Consider the following 16,548-nt stretch of genomic DNA (forward strand, 5'->3'; position numbering starts at 1 on the left):
CACCAGCACATGTCACCTACAGAAGCTGCTCAGTCATGGAAACTAAGGCAATGAAGCTCCCAGTGTACAGTTTTTGTGCTGATGTTAGTGTTAGAGCAGGTTTATAGCCCTGTGATTAGTGAATCAGCAGCACTCTGTCAACTTTTGTTCAACAAAATACACCTCAGCATTTGGTGACTCGTGTGACTCATATTCATGTGGTCAACCACAGGGTGGCTGAGCTGCTGTGTTTCCTCAACATTCAAACTTTGCAAAAACACCACTTACAGTTGATTGTGGAATACTTAGGAGGTAAAAAATGTCAAAAATTGACTCTGACTTGGATCTTACAGCACCCATTTTTAAATTCAGTGAGCTCTTAAGAATGGCCCGTTCAATTCAACTCTGTTCAGTTTAATTCAATTGAATGCAATTTTATTTATATAGCATCAAATCACAACAACAGTTGCCTCTAGGTGCTTTATATTGTAAGGTAAAGACCCTGCAATAATACAAAGAAAACAGAGAAAAACCCCGCCAATCATAGGACCCCATATGAGCAAGCACTTTGGGAACGAAATACTCCCTTTAAACAGGAAGAAACCTCCAGCAGAACCAGGCTCAGGGAGGTGAGCGAGTGAAGAGAGGGCAAAGACACTCTGTGGAAGAGAGCCAGAGATTAATAATAACTAATAATTAAATGCAGAGAGGTGTATAAACACATAGTGACTGAAAAAGATGACTGAAGGAGAAACACTCAGTGCATCATGGGAATTCCCTGCAGGCTAGACCTGTTGCAGCATAACTAAGAGAGGATTCAGGGTCACTAGATTTGCTTCACCTATATGCTTTAACAAAAATAAAGGTTTTAAGCCTAATCTTAAAAGTAGAGACGGTGTCTGTCTTCCAAATCCAAACTGGATGCTGGTTCCACAGAAGAGGGACCTGAAAGCTGAAGGCGCTGCCTCTCATTCTGCCTTTAAAAACTCTAGCAACAACATGTAAGCCTGCAGTGGGAGAGCAAATTGCTCTGATGGTGTGATACGGTACTATAAGGTCATTAGGATAAGATAAGGTCTGATTATTGCAAGCCTTGTATGTAAAGAGCATGATTTTATGAGTCCTACTTTGAAGTCTGGGTGATGTTCTGTATTTATCATTTTCTAGCCAAAACATATAAAATCATGGAGTTCAGCTGAGAGAGAACTAAAGGAAACAATATGCACAATTGAACTGTCAGTTTTAATGTTCAGCTGAAAAATATACTGATAAAAACGTGAATGTCATTATCAAACGTAAATGAATGTTTTCATTAACTGAGCAATAAAGATTTATAGCCGGTGTCATAATTGTAAATGACATCTTATACACAACATTTTAAACTTTTATCATGGACCTCAATTTACAGTCTAACTTAAAAGGTGCAAAGACTGCAAACAGTGTATTGACTTTCTGGAGAATCTAATGGTTTGGGATAAGTAGAAACAATGGGAAAAGCAAGAAAAATCTTTTTCATCAGATCCTTGTAACTAGAGAATAGGAACACCCTTCACATATTGCAAACTAAAACAAATCTACCTTTTGGCAGTCTGGCAGGTCTGTTAGCTGAGATGAATGGGCAGCATGCTCCTGCATTGATCATCTCACAGCCATAAATGGCTGCTGCTGCTGAGAAGACAGGACAGAGGTGGTGGTGGTCTTTTATAGAGGTGTCAGAAGCTCTGAAACAACGGACAGCGATATTAAATATGTAACAGTAAGAACAATAAACGTAATTTTACGAAGCAAAGATAACTATGAGCTAACCTATGTTCTGAAAGACGAATCAAGTTAAAGAGCAACTGATTTGCAGCACGGCTGAGCAACTGAATCTAATTGCAACAACTCTTCACTAAGTGACTCTGACAGGGAATAGATATTGCCTAACCAAACCAATAAGATAGGAAAGAACAAGAATAATGAAAATCAACTACAAAACACACTGTTCAGAAAGTTCATTACTATTATCTTTTTAAATAACAAAATAGGTAGCATTTGTGCATTATCTCCTAAGCTCTTTCTTAAGCAGACTGTCTGGGTACAGTCTAGGGCCCAGATGTAGAAAATTAACACTATTCAGCTGTCTAATCTTTTGTTCCAAAGGCAGGCAATCTGCCGATCGAACAGGAAATCAGTAAAAGAAAAGCATCATTCACAGTTAGTTCTCTACGTTTTTTGGAAAACTACACAATTTTTGTCATTTTGCCTCTGTCCAACAAAACAGTTGATTTTAAATCAGACAATCAAAATGGGAATGAAGTGCAGACATTCCGCTTTAATTCAAGGGTTTTAACAAAAGCATTGAATTAACTGTTTAGGAAGTACAGCCATATTTATTCATAGTCCCCCATTTTCAGACGCTCAAAAGTAATTGGACAACTGCCTGTCATATAGTTTCATGGCCAGGTGAGGCCCGGTCCCTCATTATTCCATGACAAATTGAGCAGATGAAAGATCTCGATTTGACTGATTCTGATTCCAGTGGAACCGGGTCATTAGTGTTTATTGATGATGTGGCTGCTGATAGAAGAAGCATGATTAATTCTGAAGTGTACATTCTACACCGTCTGCCCAGAAATAACCACATGCTGCAAAACTGATGGACTTGCTCTTCACAGTTCAAATGGATAGTGACGCAAAGCATATGGCAAAAGCAACCCAAGAGTTTCTCATGGGAAAGAAATTTGATATTTTTCAGTGGTAAAGTCATTCACCTGATCTCAACCCAATGCTTTTTAGTTATTAAATAGAAAACGGAAGGCTGAGAGACCCACAAACTAGCACTAATTGAAGGAGGCAGCAATAAAGACCCGGCAGAGCATCTAAAAGCTCTAGAACTCATGGACATCGCCAAATGTCCTTGGGTTCTAGATTCAGGCCATCTTTGACTGCAAAGAATTTTCATCCAATAAAGTCCTTATATTTCAAATTGTGTTACTTCATCCAGTTACATTTGAGCGTCTGAAAATGCAATATTCCTAAACAGTTAATGTCTGCACTCAATTTTGCACTTCAATCACATCTTGACTGTTCAATTTAAAACCAACTGTGGTGGTGTACAGTGGCAAAATTACAAAAAGCGTCACTGTCCAAAAACTTATGGACCTGACTGTATCTTAGAGAACAGAACTTCTGTGTTTACAGTTCCAATAAAGAACCACATATGATTCATTTAAGTACTCAAAACTAATAAACTGAAAATGCAAACTGAAGCACTGGCAGTGTTTAATTCTTTGAAAGCTGTCCTTTAACATTTTATACCAAAGTGTGGGTCAAACTACTGTGAAGCCGAGTGGGAATGACATTACTCAGTGATAATGGCTGCTAGTGTGACCATCACTGATGAAGCACAAATCGGGTAACAGTGGTGATCTTTGACTGTCAAAATAAATTAAAAGTGATTGAATTTAGAATAATACAGCTTTTAGATTTGTTTTTCAAATGGCCGCATATAGTTGTCAGTTTAATTTACCAAATTCCTGGTTTCCCCTTCCAGTCTCTGTAATCATAGCAGCCAAGCACAAAGAAGACATTTCACGTTTTGCTCTGTAAAGTTAGAGAATGGGATAAAACTGCAAACAAAGGAATCTGTCAGCATTTGCTCTGCTTTTCTATCCTGTCTTACTTCACTAACATGCTTCAGTCACTCGGGAAAAAATGTGGAGGAACGAAGTATCACATTTAACGCTGTTTATCCCATTTGAAAAAATATGCCTATATCATATTGATGTAACTTTTATTTTTCATTACTGAATATAATAGCGTCACCCTGACAAGCTGCTGTGCTGTTGCTGTCTGGAAGATTGGATGACAAAGGCTTTTTACTAGCAAATAATCATCTGGTGGAGATGATACTGGAAAATGCTGTCAAAACATAATCAAGAACTGAAGTGGGGGGAGAAAAATACAGTCAACGACGTCTGACATTCATTCAGACAATAAAAATATACTGCAGACAAATACTGTGTGCTCTCAATATAAAATAAAAACATTCTGATCTGCTTAAAAAGGAAAAGGAAATGCCATATGCTTTGGATACACCGAAAAGGAAAATCACTAAGTGACAAATCTGCGTAAACCTGAGGCTCTGCTGCAGACATTAGTATTGGTGCACTATACTTGGGAAAAATCTTCTACACAACGGCAACATTTAAAGCTGTTTGTTATCGCTATATGTGTCATTTACTGACTCCTTTAATGAAATGTCAATAAAGAGAGGGTGCAATTAGGCCCAGACACAAAAGTCCATAATTTAAAATTCAGTCATCACCCAATCACTCAAAAAGGGGAGGGGGTCTTCAAAGAAGCAACATCAGTTCAGCTTGCCTCGAAGTAGATGTTGATAATTTTAAAAAATGAAGTTCACGATTTAGCCCAGAAAATACATTTTAAACGATTCTCCATCTTTCCTGTTTTATCCACCCCCCTCCCCGCTCCCTCTTCTCTGCATTGATAAGGCGATTCACAGACCTATGACATGACCCCACGCCTCGATTTCACCGTGAAACCCCGTTGTCTCTATCTCGTGGTTTGATCCAGTATTGCAGCAGGTAGGCTGTGGATTTCATAGCTCTTGCATCAAAAGTGTGTTCTACATGCACGGGACAATTAAGAAAAAAGAAAGAAAGAAACCAACGTGTCCGAGGAGAGAAATCAGACACGCATGCTGGAAATATCTCGCTGTCCAAATAAAATAACGCCTGGCTACTTTGTGTCCTTTAATGTGCGAACAGTCTTGACAGATCCACTTTCACAGTGAATCAGTGCGCAGTGTGAGGACGCGTGCAGCGGGTAGACTGTCAGTCCTCTCCACCCTCCCATTGGCTGCAGGATGCTCGGTGTCTCTCCAGTTTCCTTAATTCTCCAAAGCTACTGGAGCTGACGGAGGTTTACGATGCATCGCGAGAGGGAGCTTCACCTGTAGATATTTCATATTAACCTGTGATTCAAAATTGAGAGAGGAGGATTAAAAAAACTAACACCTCTTTGGAAGTAAATGGTTTTCTATTGGATTTTGCGTTGCTGAACAGTTGCTGGAAATAACTTCACTATCACAGTTTTGCGGGCGGGCTGTCGCCTCCTGCTCCGGTTTAACGGGATACCGTAAGCTGTATGGAGGGATGTCGGCATGGCTTGCACCAGGAGAACCAAAACTTTGGTGTCCACATGCGTGATACTGAGCGGCATGACCAACATTGTTTGCCTGCTCTATGTCGGATGGGTTACTAACTACATCGCCAACATTTACATCAAGGTCCCGATGCCTTTACCGGAGAGAAAGTTAGAAGGGGACAAGCGAGGTGACACTCTCCGGATCATGGAGAGGCTCGATCGGCTGGAGAATGTGGTCAACCAGCACATTCATGGTAAAACCTGTTATTTTAACACGGCTCTGGATGAACTAATCCTTCTGTTTTACATATAGTGTCCGAGCTATTTGCACTAAACCATGTGAAAGTTTCATTTTTGTCACATAAAGGTGTGTGGCATTTGAAAGTGCGTTGTGCCTGGGGGAATGGATAGAGCAGGAACTTCTTTTGTCTGTTCACGATCAGGTTATTTAGAGGGTGTAATAAAGGACAAAGAAAAGCTGCAGGTTTGCAAAGGAGTGCAGCGAGGCTCTAACCTATATGACAGTAATACAGCACACATAAACACCATTTAAAAAGCTGCATATATGAATTTCATTGTAATAAACAGATAGAATACAATAAAGTCTGAACAGCATTTTCTCCTTTTTTTTACGCACAGAGAGTGAATCTTCATTAATACTGTCAAACACGGGATTGTATCTTTCCTTCATTTCTTTAGGTGTTGTTTTTGCTGTACAACGCGGATTGTTAATAAAACGTTTCCTCTTAGAGAGACAAAATTCAATAAAACGTTGAGCGCTGCCAGCGTTAAAATACAACAGCACGACAGGACATTTCACATCTGCATTAAGTCTGATTATGTGTATAAGAAACTTGCAAAGAGAATTTCTGGATCTGCTCTTTCATTCCTCGTCTGAATGAATCGGAGTTATACATTAAACAGCTGAAACAAAAAGTAAGTCTTTTCTCCCCAATCACGTTTGACTTGAACTTGACCTGTTCCTACACTTATAGGAATGCCGGGAATCCTTTTGGTCAGATTCCTTGCTGGCATGCAGTTTCTTTACGCTTGATCACACATGGTTAATTTTCGTCCTCTCCCTCTCTTTAAAAGAGCTATTCTTGTCGTCACAAGGGGGGCTCGTTTTGGGCAGGTCCCAATTTGAAATGGCACAGAGCTGCTGCAGAACTGAAATGCAGGCAGAAATCTACTCATGCTTCTTTGAGCAATAAGGCTCTGTGCTAAGCTTGGGTAAACATTCCTCCTGGAGGCAGGTCTCCATTTCAGCTTGGCACCCATAGGCATCTGCAGGAGCTTTGTTGAGTTGCCCCCAGTGACTTGCCTCCAAAGTACACGTTTCAGCTATTTCTGTTACTCTGACTGGAAAAGATAATATGTGACATTGCCACTGCTGCTGCGATTCTGCTTCTTATTAACCTTATCACCCAACCTATATAAATTATGCTGCTTACACGGAAAAAGACTCGGTCTCTAGAATCACCTGTACTTTATTTTAAGCTGCTTTTTGACAGACCGCACATGTAACATCTGAGTTCTTGGACTTTTTCCAGCTTTAACGCACAGTTTGGCATATGGGGAAATGTGCTTATTCACTGTATTGCATTCGGTCAGATGAAAAGATCACAAACCCTCCCATCTCGTTTCTGTTTGGTAAATAAGCTAAGCTGCAAGAGTGCCAACAGGGAAAAAGCTCACCTTGCTTTGTCCAAAGATTAAAAAAAATATATATCTGCCTGCAGCCCCTCTGAGGCTCACTGATTAACTTGTTATATATTGCTGAAATTACTGCACCCAGACCAATTCCCATGCACAACCCTCCATAAACCATAGCTTGTTTTCCTTCACTTTGGCAAGAAGTATCATGGTATTTGGAGGTACTCCGGGGTGCTGGTTGTTCAGTTCTTTTTTTAACATTTGGACGAAGGCTTGCTGTTCGGATTTCTCTAAGTCAACGTGGCTTCTGGCTGTAACAGAAACAGGGGTATAGCTCCCTAAATGGAAACTCTCTTTAAAAACAGGCTGTGGTTCACGTTTTTCTTACTGTCTTTTTGTGCTACTTTTAAAACTAGGACAATCATCCTGTAATTAGTTTTAAAGAAAACGTCATGCATATCAAACATTTTCACTTCTCCATTGTTTCACCAGCTCCTGCAGTCAGCCAGCATTATTATTGTCTGCTTTGGGATTTTTTTTTTTAAGTTTCTGAACCTGTTTCCAGGCCCTTGCCATAAACTGCAGAGACAAGACAGAGATAACTTTAATAGCAACAGTAAGTCTCAGTGCTGGTCATTTTTTAAGAGTTCGGGACCACAGTGTTGTTGTTGGAAGCAAAAATCTGTTGGGGCTAATGCAGGGGGAGACTGTTGGAGCTGACTCAGTCAGAGCACATTTGCAACAGTAAAAACTGTAACAGCAAAATGACCCATCATTCTAAGTGCAAGCCATATTGTCTGGATTTCCCCGATAATTGCTTTCAATGGATCTGCAGCAAATGTAGACCCATAATCTGAGTGCATATGTGGCCAACAGCGTCCTCAGAAAAAGAGCCAGAGAGTCATTAGTGCACTTTTGACATCTCTAAAAATACATTTCCTTTCTGTACAATGATTTGAGACAAATGCAGAAATGGTATATTTTCACTCTTACATTCTTCAGTTTTGTGATGTGACTTGAGTCATTGTATACTAGTCACACAGCCACCAACTGTATATGCACTTAGTTTCAGTGCAGCGGAGGCCAACATGAGCCCTCACACCAGAGAGCATTACCGCATCCGAGAATGAAACATTTATTGCAGCTGACAGTCAAGAGAGATGTCTCTGGTGTCAGCTTCGCTCTCAGGGATGAGACAGAAATATTCCACTATGTGATGAAGTTAAGTGGCCTGTTACCAAGATAAAGCATCATGGAAACAGCTGAACTCTTTTTTTTATTAAGTAGAGTCAGCCAAGGAGAGTTTTTTCGAGTGGCTGGACCGAGCACGTTCACACATGTCCACCATGTGTGAACGTGCACTCTTTCCCTTACGCTACCAAACCCAAAACTCAAGGGCAAATGCTGCAGCTACATGTGTGACAGTTTACAGAGCATATTGTCAAGTCGTGCTACAAAATGTCTGATAAACCTCTGGAATATACAGTTAATGGAGCACTCCACTAGGTGTAATAGTCAAGCTTTTTTTTGCTCTGTGTACATTTACATATATTTGTAATTCTTTATTAAAATAGGAGGCATCAGAATTCCACATATTTTTATTTGAAATAGTGCTCATCAACTAATTTTGTCTTATTATTTGCTGCTTTTTGTTGTTGATCTGGGTGACAAACTGTTGCATTGTTGACACAGCAGGAAAAAATAGCACTGAATAGCATTGCAGCTAAGAATTATATTCTTGAAATCATTTTGGTTCTTTGTTAAACCATTAATGAATTGTTAAAAAAAAAAAAAGACGAAGAAGAAGAAAAACAATTTCTAAGAATCAATTTCTGGGTGACATCTTCCAGTTTCCTGTAATTTGGATTTTGTTGTTTAGTTTATTTGGTATAAACAAAACAATGAGGCCAATTATCACACCTAAACAAACATAAATGCATGAGTGTATACCATAAAAGCTGTGCTGTTTTAATAAACTGCTGTTTTATTGTGATGGTGATTATGAAAAGATAGCCGGTTTCATTGCTTCATTTGACCTCTGAGGACGTACATTCGTCTGATTGAACAGTCACGGAGCCTCTGTGAGCGAGGCATTAACACAGTGGTGATTTAGCTGCAAATGATTGTGACAGCTCCCATGATGGCTCCAAGAAAATACTGTACACCCATCAACTCAATTGAGAAGCTCAGTAAAAGAGCATTTCAGTTGATGCTCAGAGGACAGTTATAGCTGGCTGTTTATCTGATGTGATTTTCTCTGGGGAAAGTCGGTGCAGGCTGGAATAAACGAGTGAGGGTGAAAACTGAGAAAGGTGGGTGCATGTTTGTCTGCATGTGTTCAGGTGCTTGTGTGCTTGCTTGTGCAGGCTACGGCATGCAGCCCCGGCAAGAACAAGCTGCACTCACACATACTTGTGGATTCTCAGGACTTAAGGGCCAGTGAAAGAAAGCCGTGTTTCTTACAGAAGTTATGATAAAATATAATGACTGCGTTTGCATCATAAACAACAAGAAAACACAAACATTTCTGTATTACTATAAGAATACACGTGTGTGTGTGTGTGTGTGTGTGTGTGTGTGTGTGTGTGTGTGTGTGTGTGTGTGTGTGTGTGAGAAAACCTCTCTTTCTGGCTCACGTTGCAGAAACCCGTTGATGATTGGTCTGTTTCTCTTTACCATTTAACTTCTTCTGAATCTGACTCACATTCATTTAGCAGCTCTGAGAGCTTGTTACTTCAGCAGAGACTAGTGAGGCAAACTACACAAATGGTGCGGCTGTTATGTTGGAGTGCAAAGCAGCTTATTTTCCTTATGGATATAGCACAATTTGAAACATTTTTATAGGTTGTGATGATTTTTTTTCCCAACATGTCATATACCAAACAACAGATTAATGCACAAGCACCACTAGTACTACTACTACTATTAGTAGTTCATGTACCTTGACATATTGCAATCTGGCAGATAACTAGAGTTAGTGGGCATAAACTGAGTGGCTAATTAAGGTAATTGAGGGCAGGTGCTGGCAGGTTTAGGACAGCGGGAACAGCTGAAGACTGCTGCTGGGTGGAGAGACTATTCGGCATCTGAAGTGGCAGGACAGGTTCAGACTGGCAGAGAATCATGATGAGCATTAGCATGCAGAACCATTAAGGATGAAGATGATGTAGAACTGTTGCAAACTAATGTGCTATCCATGATGAACAAAAATGTGATTTTATTATAATATTTTTGTAAGAAAATGTTAGTGTCGTTTTACCCATTGTTCTCAAGTGCTGTCTTTGCAATATACTGCAGAAACACTGCTTGTAATTACTGTAGCAGGCTATTAAAGAGATCATATTTTTCTTTCTAATATTGTCTTCTTTTCATTGGCTCCCTGTAAAATCTGGAATTTAATATGAAATCCTTCTCTTTACATGCAAAGTCTTGAATAATATCTTAAAGACCTCATAGTACCTTAATTATCCTGATAGAGCACTTTTCTCATAACCTGCAGGCTTATGTGTGCTTCTTAGTTTCCAGAAGTAGAATGGGAGGCGTTCACTCTCAGGTTTCTCTCTTGTAGAAAGAACTTCCTCTTGTATTGAATTCAAGAGACCAATATCCTCCTTGGGCTTAAAATTGTACTTTTTGTTCAAGCTTGTAATTTGGGATAGATCAGGTGATTCTGAAACCTCCCCTGGTGTTGCTGCTATAAGATTAGGCTGTTGGGGAATTTCCATGATACATATCATTTCTTTGTGACACTGAAATTGTGGAAACAAACAATGCAAAACACCTTAGACAAAGCAATGATTTGAGTGAAACGCTAACACAATAAGAATGCTGGCAGGCTCATGTTTAACAGGTGCAGCACCTACTGTAATTGCCACGTTCGTTTCATATAAGACAAAGGAATATATTTTCTAATGGTCTCCTTGAGGAAATTGGTCTATTGCATTTAGCCCAGTGTAGGTATTCTGATAGAAAATCAGGTTCAAACCCAGGACCATTTTGCTGTGCACTGACTGTGGAAACTACAGAGCCACCATGCTGCCTTAGCATGCCAAAAATCACTAATTAGTACTATAGTACCCTGCAGCTAAGGCTGAATGTCATTAATTTTTCAGGTATTTGTATCATGAACCACAGTAAATTATCTCAAAGGGATGGGAGTGAATAAATGTGACTGTACTTCCATAATAACTGGTTAAGATTCAGACTCTTTTGATTTCTATATTTCCAATACATAGAATTCAGCTGGGAAATAAACATGCCAGTGCGTTCAGTTAAGTAATCTGCAGTATGTTCGATACTGCTTCAAAAATACTGCAAATGTATCTCAGGTGTGGAGTGTGTGTGTGGCATTTACATGTTTTCCCTGTGCTTGTGTGCGTTCTCTCGGGTACTGCGGTTTCCTGCCACAGCAGCCCTGCACTGCATGTTAGGTTAATTGGTGGCCGTAGGTGAGAATGTGAGCGCGAATGGTTGTTTGTCTCTTTGTGTTGGACCGGAGACCTTGCTAAGGTGCACCCCTCCTCTTGCCCAATGACAGATGGGATAGGCTCCAGCCCCCACCCATGACCCTGAATTGGATAAGCAGTTAAGAAAATGGATGGATGGTGTCTCGGGTGTTTCTGTAGTTAGTTATACCTTTTGTGCAAAGTCAATAGATCTGTGACGAGCTAATATCGGTCTGGCGCTGCTGTAAAGATTTTGTGATTAAAAAGAATATTTGTTTAGGGAATAATGCAGTCTTGGTAGGCTGGCAACATTTCATGTATTTTTTAAGTAAGCAGCCAGGTAAGACACTCTGCACATTTAGAGAGACATGAAAATGCAAGTGCTTATAAAAGCTCCAGCTCTTTCAATATGTTTTTTTTTTCTTTTTATGAATAGATCATGAAGCAGAGATGGTGCTTCTCAGACTTCACCATCTGTTAAAATATAGCAAAGAGGATTTTACTGCATGACTTTATCTTAATGCACAGAGCTTAACAGTGCTTCATATTGTACTGTAATGTAACTGTGGCTCTAAACATTCTGCTGTAGATTTATTACAAGTCTGATTCATCTGTCAGCACTTGCTGTTCGCAGCCTGTAGGCAGGGCTGCAGACAGTGTGTGAGAGCGAGATGTGTGAGGAGTGGGAATATAAAACAGGAGAATATTCTGGGTGGTAATTTCAATAAATCAAGACGCTATTGAAACACAGGGATATTAATCCACTGGAGAGTCTTTGGTAATGAAAACAATTAATTATTTTGAATCCAGAGGGCTAATATGTTAAAGTAAGTAAAGCCCTCTTACAAAAAAGGTCATCCCTTGACAATTTATCCTGAATTGATCAGTTCACTTTTGCAAATGTTCTCAGTGTTGTTTTTCCCCCGCTGAATTTGAAGTTGCAGCTAAATATGAAAACAATCCTTGTAAGTCAGATGGAAATCTGATTTAGCTCTGACTGCATGGGATTTACGTTACAGCCCCAGCTGACAGTAAGCAGTTTATCTTTATATATTGATCTACAATGATTTATTGATAAGAACCTCCTTCCCTGGAGCTGGTTATGTAAACATAATAAATATTCTCACAGGATAAACATAAAGATGTATTGTGTGATTTTTAGACCGATGTGCAACGAAAGTCTTTTCTCCGGGACACATTTCTGATAACCAGATGTTGTCATCCTAAAGTCAGTGGAGTAGTTATTTGCTGTCAGCAGAATGAAGCCCCAGATTAGCACGCTAGATGTGATCCTCAAAGTTGTCAACACCACATTTATAAGAATTTAATTAGCAAAAATAAACACAGGGTGTTTTGTGAGAACATGCATGGACATAACAGATATGTATCTGTGTTAAAGCATCTGCAGAATGCTCAGCGCAAAAGACGATGAGTGCATCAGCAAAGCATTCGAAGTCAATCCATGGACTGGAAAGCGTCAGCTGTTTCATGGTTATGTTAAGCCAACCCAGACCTCTTATATAAATCTGGGCCCTAATTTTGGTTTAGTGTTTTATATCAATTATAATTAATGTAAGGGGTTATAATACCAACAGAGTCTCATTGAGGTGAGACTCTTTATTTTGCAGAATAATCATAAACCAGTATTTGTTTGAAAAGAAAATGGCAAAAGAATGCACCATCTGGGTTTCTCCTCAAAGTATCTTCTAACCCACTGTAAATGCTTCAGACCTCCGTGCTTCACATTCAGCGTATATCAGCAAAGGCAGCAACAGCGGAGAACAAATTGAAGTGTTTTGTTGCACTATGCATTCAAGATTTGTCAACAGTCGTTTCTTTTTCTCACTCCTCTGCACTTTTTCATAATTAATGGCACTAAGTGAGGAAGTATGCGTTTCCAACACAGCTATGCCATTATGTTTTCATCTGCTATATAAACAAGATCTGTCATTTTCTCATGTAGTGTCTCTTCGACTCCTTTTTATTAGATTTAATCTGAAAGCATATATCTTAAGATATCTGAAATTATCCAGATCTGTGCTTTTATGTTTGCCTAGCTTTGGTATGAGACTGCCGACATTCAGATTATACTTTTGGGTCTATATTAAAGTCAAAATACAAACGCTTTCATCAGAGCTAAAACAGACAATCAAATACTTAAATCTCTGTCTGTTTTAGCTCTCGTCCCTTTAAACCAAATTTCTTTTGACAGACAAAGTTCTGTGAAAAAGTATTTGCCTCCTATCTGATTTTTTTATTTATCTTTATTACACGTAAATGTTCAAGATTCAATCAATTTCAATAGTAGTGAAACATAACACATAAGTAAATACAAAATGCGGTTTTTAAATGAAATCATTTATTAAGGGGGGGAATTTGTAAAATAAATAAATAAATAAATGAATAATTGAACTTTATGTTTGTGTCCCACTACATCTGGCATAAAACAGCATTTCATATAAAGTCATACCAAGAACACAGTGGTAAAATATTAAATATTAGTTAATAATTATAATAATAATTTCATCTCTGCACACAGTTGTACAAAAGAAGGGCAGATTGTGAGGAAAATTGGTCTGAGCTGCTGGTGCTGCTGGTGCATACAGCGTCTGGCTCATGTTCACCCACCAACACCCATCTGCCAGCTGCCTGGATTTGCTTTTATGAACCATGTGGACCTGCATGCAGTGTGTGGCCTCCATGGCAAATCTATAATATGCTGGCCATGTGTGCACTCAGTACACAAAGCCAATCTGCTCACACCTCAACTGAAACTTCAATTAAAGTTCTGTTAGCCAAATTTAAATAATGTTAAATATTTTTCATGTCTTATGAATATGCATTTTTCTCCACTCAGCACGTCTTTGCCCTACATGATAGTTGACTGTATCTGTCAGTATTTGATTTCTCTTTATTGGGTCAGCTGATGTTGCTGATGTGAGACAATGATGGGGACGGTGTAGATGGATTATAGGGTGAGACTCGAGAAGATAGAAGTGAATTACTGTGGCCTCAGAAAGAGATTCATCATCGGCTCACTATAATTGAGATCCTCTATCAGAATACATTTTCCCAGGCTTCACTCACCATTAATCCATCACTGATACAGACAAAATTGGAGCTGTAGTTGTCCACCCCACAGTGCCACATTGATGGAACAAATAGTTCTCTAAATATCAAATGGACATGAGAATTTTTTTCTTAAAATGTTCCATTTTTTGTTCCAAAATACATCCTTTAAAACTCCAGCAAAGTACTGAACAAAACAAGACTCTTTCCTGCTATTTCTAATAATCATTCAAAATAATCATTGCAAATCTTTTGTAATCGCAAACTGTCAAGGCTTGATGATTCTAAAATGGCATTCAGCTGTATTACCAATGACACTTGAGTCCATCTACAGTTTTTATGGCTCTAATAATTCATGCACCACTCTAAATTCCAAACAGAAAATGTGGAAATTGATGTAGAAAGCTTAATCTAAATGTGTTTGTTTCCACTATTAATTTGGAGAACATTGAGCATCCTTATCATTCCACCCAGATCTGATATTTTCTGTCTCAGTTCATTTGTTATACACATTCATACCCCTACACTAACTTCTGCTCACCTCTATTGATCACTTGATTCCCCTCACATAAACTCTCATCACATCTCTCCATCTCTTCATTCACTCCCTGGTGTAAATATATTTTGTCCACTTCCAATTACCCTCTGCCAAATTGCCTGTGATGCTTTTCAAGTTGTAGCTTTCATGCCTTTTTTGTCTTTGGCATCCTGACAGTCTTTTGGACTCTGCCTTTTACCCATTAATGCTTTTGGTCTCTTGATATTTTAGCCTGCCTGCTGACTTTGCCCCTTGCCCCTTGTCCCCATATCCTGCTTGTGCGTGCATTACTTTTCACAAAGGTGAAGCAGCTGAACTTTTGGAGTCCCTTGTTCTCTGAGCTGTCAGTTTTTTGGGGGGGGTTTCCCTTTCTATCATAAATTTCATCTCCTCAATAGATTTAGAAGTCCCATCGCTTCATGTGGGCTTATAGCATGGGATTTCTGCTGAGTCACTTCCATCATATTGTATTCTATTTTTCAATCTCTGCCAAGAGGCAATGTTGAGTTTGTTCATTAAATTGACAGCATTTGTAAATGCAGTGATGGCTGTCATCTTCACAGTCTTTCTAAAAATGACATTGTGACAAAATCACAATTCACATAAAATAATAACAGAAAAGACAGAGAAGATACTTAGTAAAATCCAGTCATTAATCACATGAGATGTGATTGGAGTTTGAGTTGACCTTAAGGTAGATATATTGTATCAGTTTTAATTAGACGGATCCTAACACCAGTAGCATCACACTGGCCTTTCCCACTTCCACTTAACACATATTATCCGGTTTAAAACATGACTTAAAGAAATACCAATATTTCAAAATATCATTAATAAAAGTTTTGATTTGAAAAATAGAAAGGGCTGTAGTTTTATATTTCCAGTTGTTGCTCTGAAAACTGGGCATGAATTGCAGAGAGATATAAATTAGTGTGCAGCTGTGTATAAGAAAATTGAGAGAAAATATCTCATTTGTGAAGACATTAAGTAATATTTTTCTGCTGTGATATCTCTGCTACCTGTGCTTTTGCTGTTGTCTTGCAGTATGTCTTGACATAGTTGTTACACTGTTAACATCTGAAGTGAGAACCACCTCCTGTTCTGAAGCTTTTATGTCTCTGTTGAGGCTTAAATCACTGACAGAAACTTCACATTATGCCCCACAGAGATGAAGAGGTTGTAAATGTGCTTTACGTCAACATTTTTCATGCCACTCACCTTTTCCACATATCAGTTCAGCCATTTTCTTAACTTCTTATTCAGTTCAGGGTTGTGGGGTTGCTGGAGTCAAAATCCCAGCTGACACTGGGTGAGAGAAAGTTTACACTCTGTCCAGGTCATCGGTCTGTCATAAGGCTAACATAGAGACAGATAGTTATTCACTCTGTTATCTATTCTTACTTTAGTCTATGAGAGGAAGCCAAAGCACCCAGAGAAAACACAAGCATGCACAGGGAGAACATCCAAACACAGAAACGCCTCAGATGACCAGCATGTTCTTCTTATTTAAGTGTAAATTACTGCAAAAAATGGAAACACATTTGTCCCATGTAAGATTGAAACTATAATATCTTAACACTATAAATCCCAGAAAATTAAAATAATTGCCAAAAAAAATGTTTTCTTATTAAGCTAGAGTGTACAGAATCTTTTGACAATTAAAATAATAACAATAAATTCAATATTATTTTGGATATGTAAGTTTTAATT

General features: G+C 38.8%; 1 protein-coding gene across 1 annotated transcript in view; it reads left to right on the forward strand.

Annotated features, from left to right (window-relative positions):
- The first annotated feature begins 4,820 nt into the window (after positions 1–4,820).
- galnt18b (UDP-N-acetyl-alpha-D-galactosamine:polypeptide N-acetylgalactosaminyltransferase 18b) overlaps positions 4,821–16,548 on the forward strand; it is a 96,805-nt gene continuing 85,077 nt past the window's right edge. The window contains exon 1 of the mRNA XM_040011139.1: positions 4,821–5,384. Within this exon, the coding sequence (XP_039867073.1) occupies positions 5,147–5,384 (238 nt within the window). The 5' untranslated portion in view covers positions 4,821–5,146. The remainder of the gene's footprint in view (positions 5,385–16,548) is intronic.

This window comes from Simochromis diagramma, unplaced genomic scaffold, assembly GCF_900408965.1.
Source record: "Simochromis diagramma unplaced genomic scaffold, fSimDia1.1 OVJJ01000603.1, whole genome shotgun sequence".
Lineage (NCBI taxonomy): Eukaryota > Metazoa > Chordata > Actinopteri > Cichliformes > Cichlidae > Simochromis > Simochromis diagramma.